Genomic DNA, 12,356 nt, shown 5'->3' with positions numbered 1-12,356 from the left:
ATGGAGAGGGTGAAGCAGACTCCCTGCTGAGCCGAGAGCCTGACAGGGGGCTCAATCCCAGGACCCTAGGATCATGACCTGAGCCGAAGGTAGATACTTAACTGACTGAGCCACCCAGGCGCCCCTATCTTATTATTTTTGACTACAGGTTAATTTTTTTAGTTTGAACAGGTTTCACAGAATGATTGCCAACAAAATACTAGGTGCTGACAGCGTGCTTTTGTTTGGATTTGTATTTTTTTGCTTCTGCTTTGTCTCTTGTTACTTTGCCTTAACAAATCTCATGGAATTAAGTTTACTGTGTTAATAATCAGGTACCACTTAAAAAAGAATGGTAAAAAAAATTATGGTTGTTGGTCATTCTTTATATATTTGGGATACTTTGAGCAACACTAGAAGGCTCTTCTAACCAAAAATGTCTCTTTTTTAGCTTGTCCTGGTGTCTGAAATTTTTATCTTTCAGCCATTCTTTGTATTTGGGACACTGACAGTTAGAAGCTCCATGAAGGCAGGTATTGCATCTGTCTTTTTTATTGCTATAACTACAGCATTCATTCCACTTCTTGGCACATAAATAGGTGTTCCGTAAATATTTATTCAATTAATAAATGAAAGCAAATGTTATTTGTGACATTAAAACATTATTGGTCATAGTTAAGCCCATGATGTGCTAATTTATTTAATAGAAGAAGAGAAGAGCTTATAGAACACATGACCTTTTTTTTTTTTTAAAGGTTTTTATTTATTTGACAGAGAGAGAGCAGGAGAGCACAGGCAGGGGGAGCAGAAGAGGGAGAAGGAGAAGGCACCCAGGCGCCTCAGAACACATGACTTTTGTTCAGAGTGAGCAGGCCACTAACATTTTTTGTTTGCAAAGAAGAATAGGAACAGCAGACCAAACAAAAGTGTAGAAAACCATTTTGGCTTACTTCATTACATATCTTAGAATGGTTCTGTTAAGAAGTTGCATAGGAGGGGGCGCCTGCGTGGCTCAGTCTAAAGCATCTGCCTTCAGCTCAGGTCATGATCCCAGGTTCCTGGGATTGAGCCCCTTGTTGAGCCCCTTGTCGGGCTCCCTGCTCATCGGGGAGCCTGCTTCTCCCTCTGCTGCTCCCCCTGCTTGTGTGCACTCTCTTTCTCTTTGACAAAATAAACAAAATCTTAAAAAAAAAAGTTGCATAGGAAAAGCAGGACTGAGGAGGGGTGTGTATGTGTGTGTATGTTTAATATCTCTATAGTTTTGTCACTATGAGAGTAAACTTCCTTGTAAAATTGTTTAACTCAAGTAGGATAGAAACAGAAGTGTTACTAAGTGCATTATAGTAAATATAGCCCATTATTTATTGTTTGTTTCCTAAGGAAATAACTGAGTATTGATCCTTTGGGAACCTACTTTTAGTATCTTTTCCAAAGAAGTAAATGTCCATTTATCCCTCTCAGGGCAAGATCACACAGCCATTAGTTTTGCTAGGATTTAACAATACTTTGATTTTTCCACTCATCAGTGTGCCTTCAAATCCAGTGGTATTTGAAACACAAAGCATATTTTGTTCGTCATCCTCATGTGTTAAGGATACCATTTTGCTAAGTATCAGCCTCTCTGAAAGAACTCAAATTCATTTTTTTACTTGATACTTTATAGATCAACAGTTAAGCAACCATAATAAACATATATGCTCAGTTGTCTTATTCAAAGATAATTAAGAAACTTGGAGTTTAGCTTTTACCTTAGAATCCTTTTGAGGAAATTTGTCCTTTTAATAGAAGGACTGCTAAAAGACCTTGATATAGTGCTTAAAAATCAGTGAATTTGGTGGCAGTAGAGTGGCTAAATTGGGAGATAATATATTCTTTGCTTTTACCCACTATTCAGTTTGTTTTGTCAACTTCCTTGGAAATATTTAGAGCAATACTTATTTTAAGTTAATACAAAGTTTATTCGTCAGCTAAAAATTTACACTGAAAATCTGAACTATTTTTCCTTGAATTACTAATGAGGTTATGTAATACATATTTTCTTGGAATTGTTCTTAAATTTAAGTTTTTAAAATAAACTACATTGCTGAAATCAGAACTTTTTTGTACTTTGGCATTTTATAGATGGGCTGTTCATTATAAACTTGACTTGTTTCTATTTATAGTCCTAAATATATGCAGAGGGATATCCAAGTCAGTAGATGTTTAATCTCAGTGGATATCAGGGAAAAACAAATTAGAAGAAATAAAGGTATACTGTTTCATACCTATCATATTGCCAAAGAATTAAAAATTCTGACAGTATCGAATATTGGTAAGGATGAGGGGAAATGGGAATTTTTAACCATTGCCGATGTTGGAGAAATATAATTTAAACCAAAACCTCCATTTCAGAAAAACCTCTCTTCAGAGGCAGAAGAGAAAGAAAATAAGCATTGAGCCACAATGTGAAGCACATCACAGTCAATCTGCTAAGAGATTTCAGAGATCTAAAGAGAGCTCACCCTTTATATGGCCAGATACAACCCATTACATACATGTTCTCAAGATAAATTGTAAGTAGTGCTCAAGTCAGAGGGCTTGATAGCAACATTTCTCACACATAGTTCATTTTAAATCAGTTGGTAATTGGGGTGACCATATGTATTTGTAACTGGCTAAAAATAAACTTGTGTTCTTATGAGAGGAAGGTAATTTTGCAGCTGGGAGCTAGGTGGCCGGCTAGTTATTAGGTTCCTGTCTTCCCACAAAACTGGCAGAAAGAGGGTGCTATTTCCTTTGGGGCAAATCACATTTCAGAGAGTCCTGGGTTGCTGGTTAGAAGCTTGCTTGCTAGCTTGATTGCTTGCTTGCTTACTGACTTACTTATTTATTACTTAAAATAAGCTGTATTTAAAGTGAGCTGTGCACCCAGCATGGGGCTTGAACTCAGAGTCGCCTGATCTACTGACTGAGCCAGCTGGGGTCCCTAGAAGCTTATTTAGCTTTTAAAAAGATTTACATATATTTCAAAGGGATGGAGAAATAATTTACAATTACAAGTTTTCTAGAGAATGTGCTTTAAGAAGAATGTGGGGGGTATCTCTTCCTTCCTTTTTATTTTATTTTATTTTATTTTATTTTATTTTATTAAGTAGGCTTCATGAAGCTCAACGTGGAGCTCAAACTTACAACCCTGAGATCCAGAGTCTCATGTTCCACTGAGCCAGCTAGGTGCCCCATTCTTCCCTTATTTTTAACAAGAAAAATTAAACTTCTCATTTTTTATGCCTTTACACTGATGGGTAAATTGATCTGGCCACTTTAGTGGGCAATTTGCAGTGTTCTGGTAGAGGTGAAGATATGCGTACTCTATGATCCAGTACTTTTATTTGTAGTTAAATCCCAGAAAAACTCTTTTTTTTTTAAAAAAAGATTTATTCATTTGAGAGGGTGCGGGTGGGAAGCGAGTGAGTGTGATGGGGAGGGGCAGAAAGAGCGGGGGAGTGAGAATCCTGAGCAGACTCCCTGCTGAGCATGGAGCCTGACACAGGCTCCATCCTACAACCCTGAGATCATGACCTGAGTGGAAATCAAGAGTTAGTCGCTGAACCGACTGAGCCAGCCAGGCGGCCCCCAGAAAAACTCTTAATACATGATTATAAGAGACTTGTAACATTGCATATTAACAGTGAAACAGTGGAAACAACCAAGTGTCTGTGACAAGAATGAATAGATAAATTTTGGTATATTCACACAGAATAATACAGCATTGAAAGTGAGTGAACTAGAGCTACAAAATCAACATGAGTACCTGTTATCAATAATGTTGTGTACTAAATCAGATTATGGAAGAACATGCACAGTATATTTATATAATATTTAAAAACATGTAGAATAATACCTATGCAGAACAATGCATATTTTATGGATATATACATTAGTAAAAGTATAATAATGTAATGATGAACACCAGAATCAGTAAGTGATTTTGATTTCCCTCTGAGGAGGGACATGTATAATGGGATCAGCAAGGTTTTCAAGTGTGTCTGTAATATTTTATTTCTTAATAAAGGAAGATCTTAAGTAAAGAAGAATGTTAAAATTTAATTTATTTGGGTAGTGGATGCATGGATGTTTATTTTATTATTATCTAGATTCTTTTGTAACATTTAAATATTTTATGATTAAATGCTTAAAAAAAGAGAGCTAGAGAAAAAAAGGAGCCAGAGAAATGGGTGGTAGTTGGGGAGAAATCAGTCTGCTTATATTATATATTTGCATGCTAATGGTAACGATCTAGTAAAAGGGACAAGTTAGTGCAGGAGACTGGGACAGGTATAGGAGTAGAGTCCTTGAGAAGAGAAACATTGGGACCCAGTGCAGAAGGAATTTGTTTGACTTTTGATTAGGAGTAAGGTCAATGTGTTGACACAGGAGAGAAGACAGAATAAATGGTAGGAAGAGGAAGTAGTTCTCTTCTGAATTTAGGGTGACTAACGTCCAGGTTTGCCTGCAACTAAGAGGTTTCCCAGGGTGCAGGACTTCCAGTGCTAAAACTGGGAAAGTCCTGGCCAAGCCAGGATGGTTGGCCATCTTCTGATTTTCCTTGACAAAATGAAAAAGCATGATCATCTACTGGGAGTGAGGGGGATGAGGCTTTAAGGTAAAATGAGAAGCTATATGAAGTAATTATCTTAAGGCTGGGAGAGCAAATTCACTAGGTTAATGTGGTATGATTTCTGAGCTTTGCTAAGGGTCTGCAATTTATGGGTATAATTTTAAAGTTCATGTGGTTGCGTTTGTCTTCTCATTCATCTGTACAAGTGAAGGTACTGTGTTAAGTGGAAAGTTGGTTTTAACTGATTTGACTGTGGTGGAGGAAGAGAGGAGCAAGAATGAGGGCATAGGTGAGGAAATGATTATAGTGATGGAACATCAAGTCTCAGGCTGGGTAAGAGGGGAAGAAGAAAGGAGAGGAAGGATAGTGGGAAAAGTAACTCCCAAGTCTGTTGGCAATCAGCAGATTTCTAGAAGTGAACTGGAAAGATAGGCAGTGAGGAGAGTGGGATGCTTGAAACTGAGATTTTTGACACGGCATAGTCACTGGTTATCAATGTGATCACCAGAGTAGGGGCTGGAGTGGATAGAAGGAAAGGTTTTGGGTATGGGAGTGATCACTCCATGGATGTGATTTTAGTGATTAAGGCAAGTTTTGGTGCTCTAAATACAATCACTCAGGTATTTTCTTTTCATATGCCAAGAGTCTTTTGTTTCTTGTTTTATTTTGTTTGAACAGTGCCTCGAATTATAGAATCGTATTGTTGTTCTGGAATGAAGATGGTTGTAAATAAGTAAGTGGATAAAAGCAAATTTTGTATAAATCAGTGTATGGCCTTATCTATGGCTTGCTTAGTAGTTGGTTAGGTTTCAAACATTAACATCCAAACTAATGATCCCACTGCCCATTAAGCTATTTTAGTCCCAGATAGGTTCAATAAGGACTTTGTGTCAGTGTGGTTATATATAGTACATTTCTCTGCTAACTCCAGTTTCCCTCTTTCTCTTTTTATAGGACCGCAGCTGAATGCACAGCTAGAAGGTTGGCTCTCACAAGTACAGTCTACAAAAAGACCTGCTAGAGCCATTATTGCACCGTAAGTTTTAAGGGTCTTTACCCAGAATGTTTCATTTTTAATTATTAATGTAGAATAGTATTTATAGATAGAACTAAAAAATTAAAAAATAAATGCTATGTTGAGCTGAAGAAATTATATGTAGTCATTTTCATGATTCCTTTGGCTTTCACTTTAACTCAAGGATAAAGGAATTGGCTCTTTTCTCAGGTGCAGTAATTTTAGAATTTATTTTTTGGTAATAAAACTGACTTTTAAAGCAGAGGCTGATTTGCAGTGCATAAACTTGATGATTTCAGGTTGATGTAAATGAGTAAGTTCTGTTTTAAATATGAAAAAAGATCTACTTTAATTCGCTTTTTCCTTATAATGAAAAAGATATGTTAAACAATACCATGCAATATGGAGTAGCTAACCAGATATTTGGGGAATGGGTAGCTTTTTTTTTTTTCTTTTTAATGAAGAAAATCTGTGATTGTTTTGTCTTTGAATCTTAGAAGGCTTTCTAGAACTACAAGCTAACAAATACAGTTAAGAGTGTGTCTGTATGTGATAGGAATTCAGTTCGTTTTGATTTGGTTTCCAGTGCTAACTTTCAAAACACATTTTTTTAAGCACATGTTAACTGTTTTCTGAGAAGAGTAAAGGTTGGAGTTTGTCCCATTTCTTTCACAGCAGTGTCTTTTATGTAATTTCTGTTGAGTTAGGTTTGGTGCCCCAATAAATAAAAAATAGTGAACTAATGGTATCTACTTATTGAAGAATATGAGAATTAAATAAGTAAATACACACAAAGAGCCTACATTAATGTCTGGCAAATAATAAGTATTCCATAAGTGCTAGGTATTTAATGTGCCAAACATTTTGTTAAGTGGTCCATTTGTATGATCTAACTTGATCTCATTTAATAGATAGGAGGTTGACTGTACCACTTATAAGGTATGTGACATACAAGTTACTTAATCTCTTATGCCTTTGTGTCATTGGTAAAATTGGAATATTAATAGTACCTCCACATAGTTTTTTGATGATTAAATGAGTTAATCTTTATAAACTTTTAGCATAATAACTTAAGCTATTATTTATTTAGTCATTCAGCAAATATGTACCCGGCTAAATGCCAGGTGTTCTTCTTAGTGCTGCTTTTTGTTTCATTAAAGTTTTTGGGGGGAGGTTTTATCTTGTTCTTTTGTTTGGGACATATTCCTGTTTTCTCAGTTTGCTTGACTCTATGTTTGTTTCTATGTATGAGTCCTCAAAGAGTGGCCTCCTGGAGGAGATGAACCTTATCTTTCAACGTTGCCCTAGCTCTTGGTTGTCTCTGAAACCTTTGTGATTGTCTAAGCAGCTTGATTTATTCTTGATAAGTCCCAGTTGTTGAGAGTGTGCCAAGACTTGTCAGTGTTCTGAAGGGGGTGAATCTCAGGCAGCCCCTAGTTATGGGCTGATTGGAAGCCAGACCCTCAGGCAGCAGGTTTTAAAATACGTAGTCCTGTGCGACTGTAGTTGTAAACCAGTTGGCCTTCAGACCAGGTGATCTAAAGGTGTCCTCTGGGCAACTGGCAAAAATCAGGGCTTTAGATGAGTGTATAAGCTCCTTTCTGGGAGGTACTGGCAAAATGTAGTGAGGCTTAGGGAGAGTGTGAAGATGGTGTCCCCTGGCCTACTTTCCCTGAAAGCACCTCCACAGCCTCCAGATGTGTGGCAAATGTGAAGTGTGGCCCTCAGGCTGAAGCTCTGGGACAAGTAAATAGGTCTGTTTCACAGAAAGACTAGGGATGTGTTTCAAACTGCTGTCTGTGTGGTGCCCTGGAGGCAATAGCCTGCCAAGAACTGTCTCTCTCCAATTGTTACAGCCCTTTTGGACCCAGGAATGCAGACCCCCCTGGTCACCAGAGCAGGTGATCAAGGAGTGTCCCCTGTGTAGACTGCATGTGCCTGCCAGCTTTAGCAAGGCCACAGGAGAGCGCATGGCTGGTGCAGACACAGCTTTCCCATGGCTGTAGGCTGGCCTGCCCTGTTGGTGCTATCAGGGCAGAGGGAGAGCACCAGAAAGTCCCTGCCAGTGCCTCCATCCCTGGAAAGTTCTGACAGGCCCCTGCCTCTCTGATAGATGTTTTAAGATTAGCCAGTGAAACTTCTTCACATATAGTCTGGACACTTTTCAAATTGCTGCTTTTGTGCTGGTTTCCAGGGCGACTGAGTCTGCATGTGAGCCCTTTAAGAGAAGTATCTCAGTTTCCTACAGCCCTTTGGGTCTCCTGGATGTGAGCCCTGTTGGTGTTCAAAGCCAGATGTTTTGGGGGTGCATCTCTCTGTTACAGTTCCCAAGGAGTGGGGTACCTGATATGGGGCATGAACCCTTCACTCCTCAGGGAGAAAATCTGGATTCATGAGATTCCTCCTGATTGTGGGTCCCCCTGCCAGGGGTGGGGTTTTGAAGAGACTGCATCCTGCCTCTCCTTCCCATCTTGATGTGGCCCTTTTACCATTTGTTGCAAAGGAGCTATTCAGCTAGTTTTCATTCTTTTCCAGAGGGAATTGTTCGATATGTAGCAGTAGATTTGGTGTGTCCATGGGATGTGAGTTTAGGATCTTCCTTTGCTGCCATCTTAGACTACCCACTAGTGCTGCATTTCGAGTAAACTACAATTGCTACTTTCATGGTGCTTACGTTTTAGTACTTGGGAAAACAGACAGTAAACAAATAATTACAGGCATACATCAAAGATATTGTGGATTTGGTTCCAGACCACTGCAATTAAATGAATATTGCAATAAAATGAGTCAAATGAATTTGTTTCCCAGTATGTAAAAGTTATGTTTATACTGTAATGTATTCTGTTAAGTGTACAATAGCATTATGTCTAAGAAAACAGTGTACATACCTTAATTAGAAAATACTTACTGCTAAAAAATGCTAACCATCCAGTGGGTTGTAATCACTGATCACAGATAGCCATAACAAATATAATAATAATAATAATAATAAAGTTTGGAATATTGCAAGAATTACCAAAATGCGACATAGAGACATGAAGTGAGCAAATGTTGTTGGAAAAATGGCGCCAATGAACTTGTTTGATTCAAGGTTGCCACAAACCTTCACAATTTTTTTTTTTAAGATTTTACTTATTTATTTGACAGAGAGAGATGCAGTGAGAGAGGGAACACAAGCAGGGGGAGTGGGAGAAGGAGAAGCAGGCCTCCTGCTGAGCAGGGAGCCCGATGCGCGGGGCTCGATCCCAGGACCCTGGGATCATGACCTGAGCCGAAGGCAGACGCTTAACGACTGAGCCACCCAGCTGCCCAAACCTACACAATTTATAAAAAAACAAAAAACAAACAAAAAAACCAATGCCATATCTGTGAAGTACAATACAGCAAAGCCCAATAAAGCGAGGTATTCCTGTGTATTCTGTATCAGGTGGTAATGGATGCTAAGAATAATAAAGCTGATAAGAGGATTGAGAGTGACAGTATAGGTAGGGAGGTGCTAGTTTATATAGGATAGTAAGAAAAGGTCTCCCTGATAAGGTAACATTTGAGCCTAAATAATGCAAGAGAGAGGTTATACAGATATCCAGGGAAAGGGTTTTCAGGTTGAGGAACAGCAAGTACAAAGGCTCTGCAGCAGGATATGCTTAGTGTATTTGAGGAACAGCAAGGAGGACAGTGTAGCTGAAGTGATGTGTACAAGGGGAAGAGTAGTGGATGAGGTAGGCAGCGAGAGCTAGATCATGAGGAGGCTTTGTAGACTATTCCAACAACTTCGGTTTTTATTCCAAGTGATATGGCAAGTCATGAGAAATTTTGAGCAGAAAGGTGACATGACTTGACTTAGGTTTGAAAAGAATTGTCCTTGCTATTGTATGGATGGTCTGCTTTGTGGAAACTGGTAATCTAGTTTAGGAGGCTTACTATAATAGTACAAGAAAGAGATGACATGGTGGCTTTGATTGGGGGCTAGTGGCAGAGGTGATGAGAAGCAGTGTACTTGGGATATATTTCAGAGGTAGGACTAGTAAAGTAGAAGAAGAGTCAGGAATGACTCTTGAGTTTTGGCCTGTGAAACTGGAAAGATGGAATTGGTTTTATACTGATAAGGGACAGATGGGTAGAGGTGGGAAGTAGACTTTAAGGTGTTTATGTAGAATCTAGGATTATATTTTGACCATGTTAAATGTTGAGATGCCTATTAGGTATCTGTAACTGGAGATTTCAAATGGGCAGCTAGATGTATGAGTCTGGAGTACAGAGAAGAAGGGCCAGGCTGCGTTGATATATATGTGTGTATATATATATATATCACATTTAAAGTTTAAACAGGCTGTGGTTGCCTAGTGAGGGAAATATAGAGAAGAGAAAAAGTTTAAAAACTTAAGCCCTTAGGCAAGCTAATTTTATTTAGAGATCAGGGTGAAGATGAGCATTTGCAAAGGAGGTGCTGCAGGAGGACCAGTGGGGCAGGAGGAGAACCAAGAGTGAGTGGTGTTTGTAGGAGGCAAAAGGATGAAAAATGTGTCAGGGAGGAGAAAATTAATTAGCTGTGTCAAATTCTGCCAATAGGTCAAATAAGGTGAGGACTGAGAATTGAAGATTGGATTTGGCAATATGGAGATCAGTGGTGGCCTTGCTACAAACAATTTCTGTGGAGATGAAAGCACGATCACAGTGGGTTCAAGAATCGGAGAGGAAAATAAAGTGAGGATAGTCTTTTTTTTTTTAAGATTTTATTTATTTATTTGAGAGAGAGAGTGCATGAGCAGGGTGAGAGGAGGAGGGAGAAGGAGAGAGACTCTCAAGCAGACTCTGCACTGAGGGTGGAGCCGGACACAGGACTCAGTCTCATGACCCTGAGATGATGACCTGAGCCGAAATCAAGAATCTGATGCTTAACTGACTGAGTCACCCAGGTGTCCTGAGGGTATTTTTTTTTTTTTAAGATTTTATTTGTTTATTTGAGAGAGAGAAAGAGAGAGAGAGCATGAACACAAGCGGGGGAGGCAGAGGGAGAAGCAGACTCCCCACTGAGCAGGGAGCCTGATGTGGGACTTGTTCCCAGGACCCTGGGACCATGACCTGAGCTGAAGGCAGATGCTTAACCAACTGAGCCACCCAGGTGCCCCAGGGTAATTTTTTTTTTTTAATGGACTTTTCTATAAATCAAGGAAATGGGGCAATGGGAATATGTTGTCAGGTGAGAAATTTTACTTAAGGTGGGAGATATTGAAGTGTTTATAATATAGATGAAATGATCCATTAGAGAAAGAAAAAATGATGGAGGAATAAAGGGGGGAAGTTTGCTTAATCCTTGATTGGGTGAGAAACAATGATTAATAATCATCTCTTTATAGTAACTTGTGACATAGGGTCTATGTCATTCTCATCAGTTTGCTGGTAGTTGACTATTATATGCTACCTTCCTAGTTAAAACTTGTTACAAATGTGGGAGCTGTGCTGAATCAACATATAATTAAGTCAAGGTTAGTTATTCATGAAAATGTAGCTAGACTTGTTTCCTTTTTATAGTTAGCTCTAAGTTGAAATTGGCAGTGGCCTGAGAAACGAAATGTTTGAGTCTAAGTTACAAATATATTGATTTGTAAAAGATTTCCAAGTTACTTTAGGTTTTAAAATGGGTATTTGAAAATGTTTTTGGCTTTGGTGTGCATGTTTCTGTTACATAGTGACTTTGTAGTTATGTTTGTGCATATATAATGCAATTTCCATTTTGTTAACATATGAAAACTTTAAATATAGTCAAGTTTATATATGGTTTCCAGAAGTAATTATTTTCCTTTCCAGAGGAGTTTTTTTTTTTTTTTTTTTTAGGTAGAAAAGCAACAACAAATATTTTATTGTTCTATAGGCACAAAAGGGTCTTTGTTAAGAATATGCTTATTTAGTAATTAGAAAACTTAAAATTTTAAGATTCCTACTTTTATTTCAAATCAAGTCTATTCAAATAAACATTTTTTTTAAAGATTGTATTGATAAGTAATCTCTACACCCAACATGGGACTCGAACATACATCCCTGAGATCAAGAGTTGCATGCTCTAGTGTCTGAGCCAGACAGGCGCCCCTAAAAAACATTCTTTAACTTTTATAAAATTTAGCTCTCCAGGACCAGCTTTTCTTAGATTTTGCCTTCATAGGCATAAGTCATGTAAGGAGAGCCTTAAAAAACAAACAAATCAGAACACAGCATACTTTTAAAAGTACTTAATTGCTTATTTGTATATTGATGTAGATTAAATAGAATAATGTCGTTAAAGAATAAATATTGACCCATAAACCCAACTATTGATCAGTCTTAATGATTCTTTTTTTTTTTTTTTTTTAAAGATTTTATTTATTTATTTGACAGAGAAAGACACAGCGAGAGAGGGAACACAAGCAGGGGAGGTGGGAGAGGGAGAAGCAGACTCCCCGCCGAGCAGGGAGCCCGATGCGGGACTCGATCCAGGGACTCCAGGATCATGACCTGAGCCGAAGGCAGTCGCCCAACCAACTGAGCCACCCAGGCGCCCAGTCTTAATGATTCTTATCTATATGGCATATAGACAGGTGTAGTTGGGGGATTCAAAAGAATTTAATTTGATTTAAAAATGTCCTTTGGTTGAATTTAGGACAGCTTTACTTGTCTTGAGGTATAGGAAACAGTATGTTGCCCAGGGATATATATTGATATGATCTCATGAACTAGAAGTTCCAAAAGCCTTCCTACCTTACTGCCAGATACCTTGATGCCAAAATTGTT

General features: G+C 38.3%; 1 protein-coding gene across 4 annotated transcripts in view; it reads left to right on the top strand.

The window, feature by feature from the left end:
• The window catches only part of MEMO1 (mediator of cell motility 1), a 119,854-nt gene that overhangs the window by 49,980 nt on the left and 57,518 nt on the right, over positions 1 to 12,356 (top strand). For all 4 annotated transcript variants that reach the window (XM_044919122.1, XM_021697335.1, XM_044919124.1 and 1 more), the window contains one exon: positions 5,531 to 5,612. In XM_044919122.1, the coding sequence (XP_044775057.1) occupies positions 5,531 to 5,612 (82 nt within the window). The remainder of the gene's footprint in view (positions 1 to 5,530; positions 5,613 to 12,356) is intronic.

This window comes from Neomonachus schauinslandi, chromosome 10 (assembly GCF_002201575.2).
Source record: "Neomonachus schauinslandi chromosome 10, ASM220157v2, whole genome shotgun sequence".
In the NCBI taxonomy this organism is placed as follows: Eukaryota; Metazoa; Chordata; class Mammalia; order Carnivora; family Phocidae; genus Neomonachus; species Neomonachus schauinslandi.
Note: the sequence above shows the minus strand (reverse complement) of the source record. Positions and strands in the feature narration are given on the sequence as shown.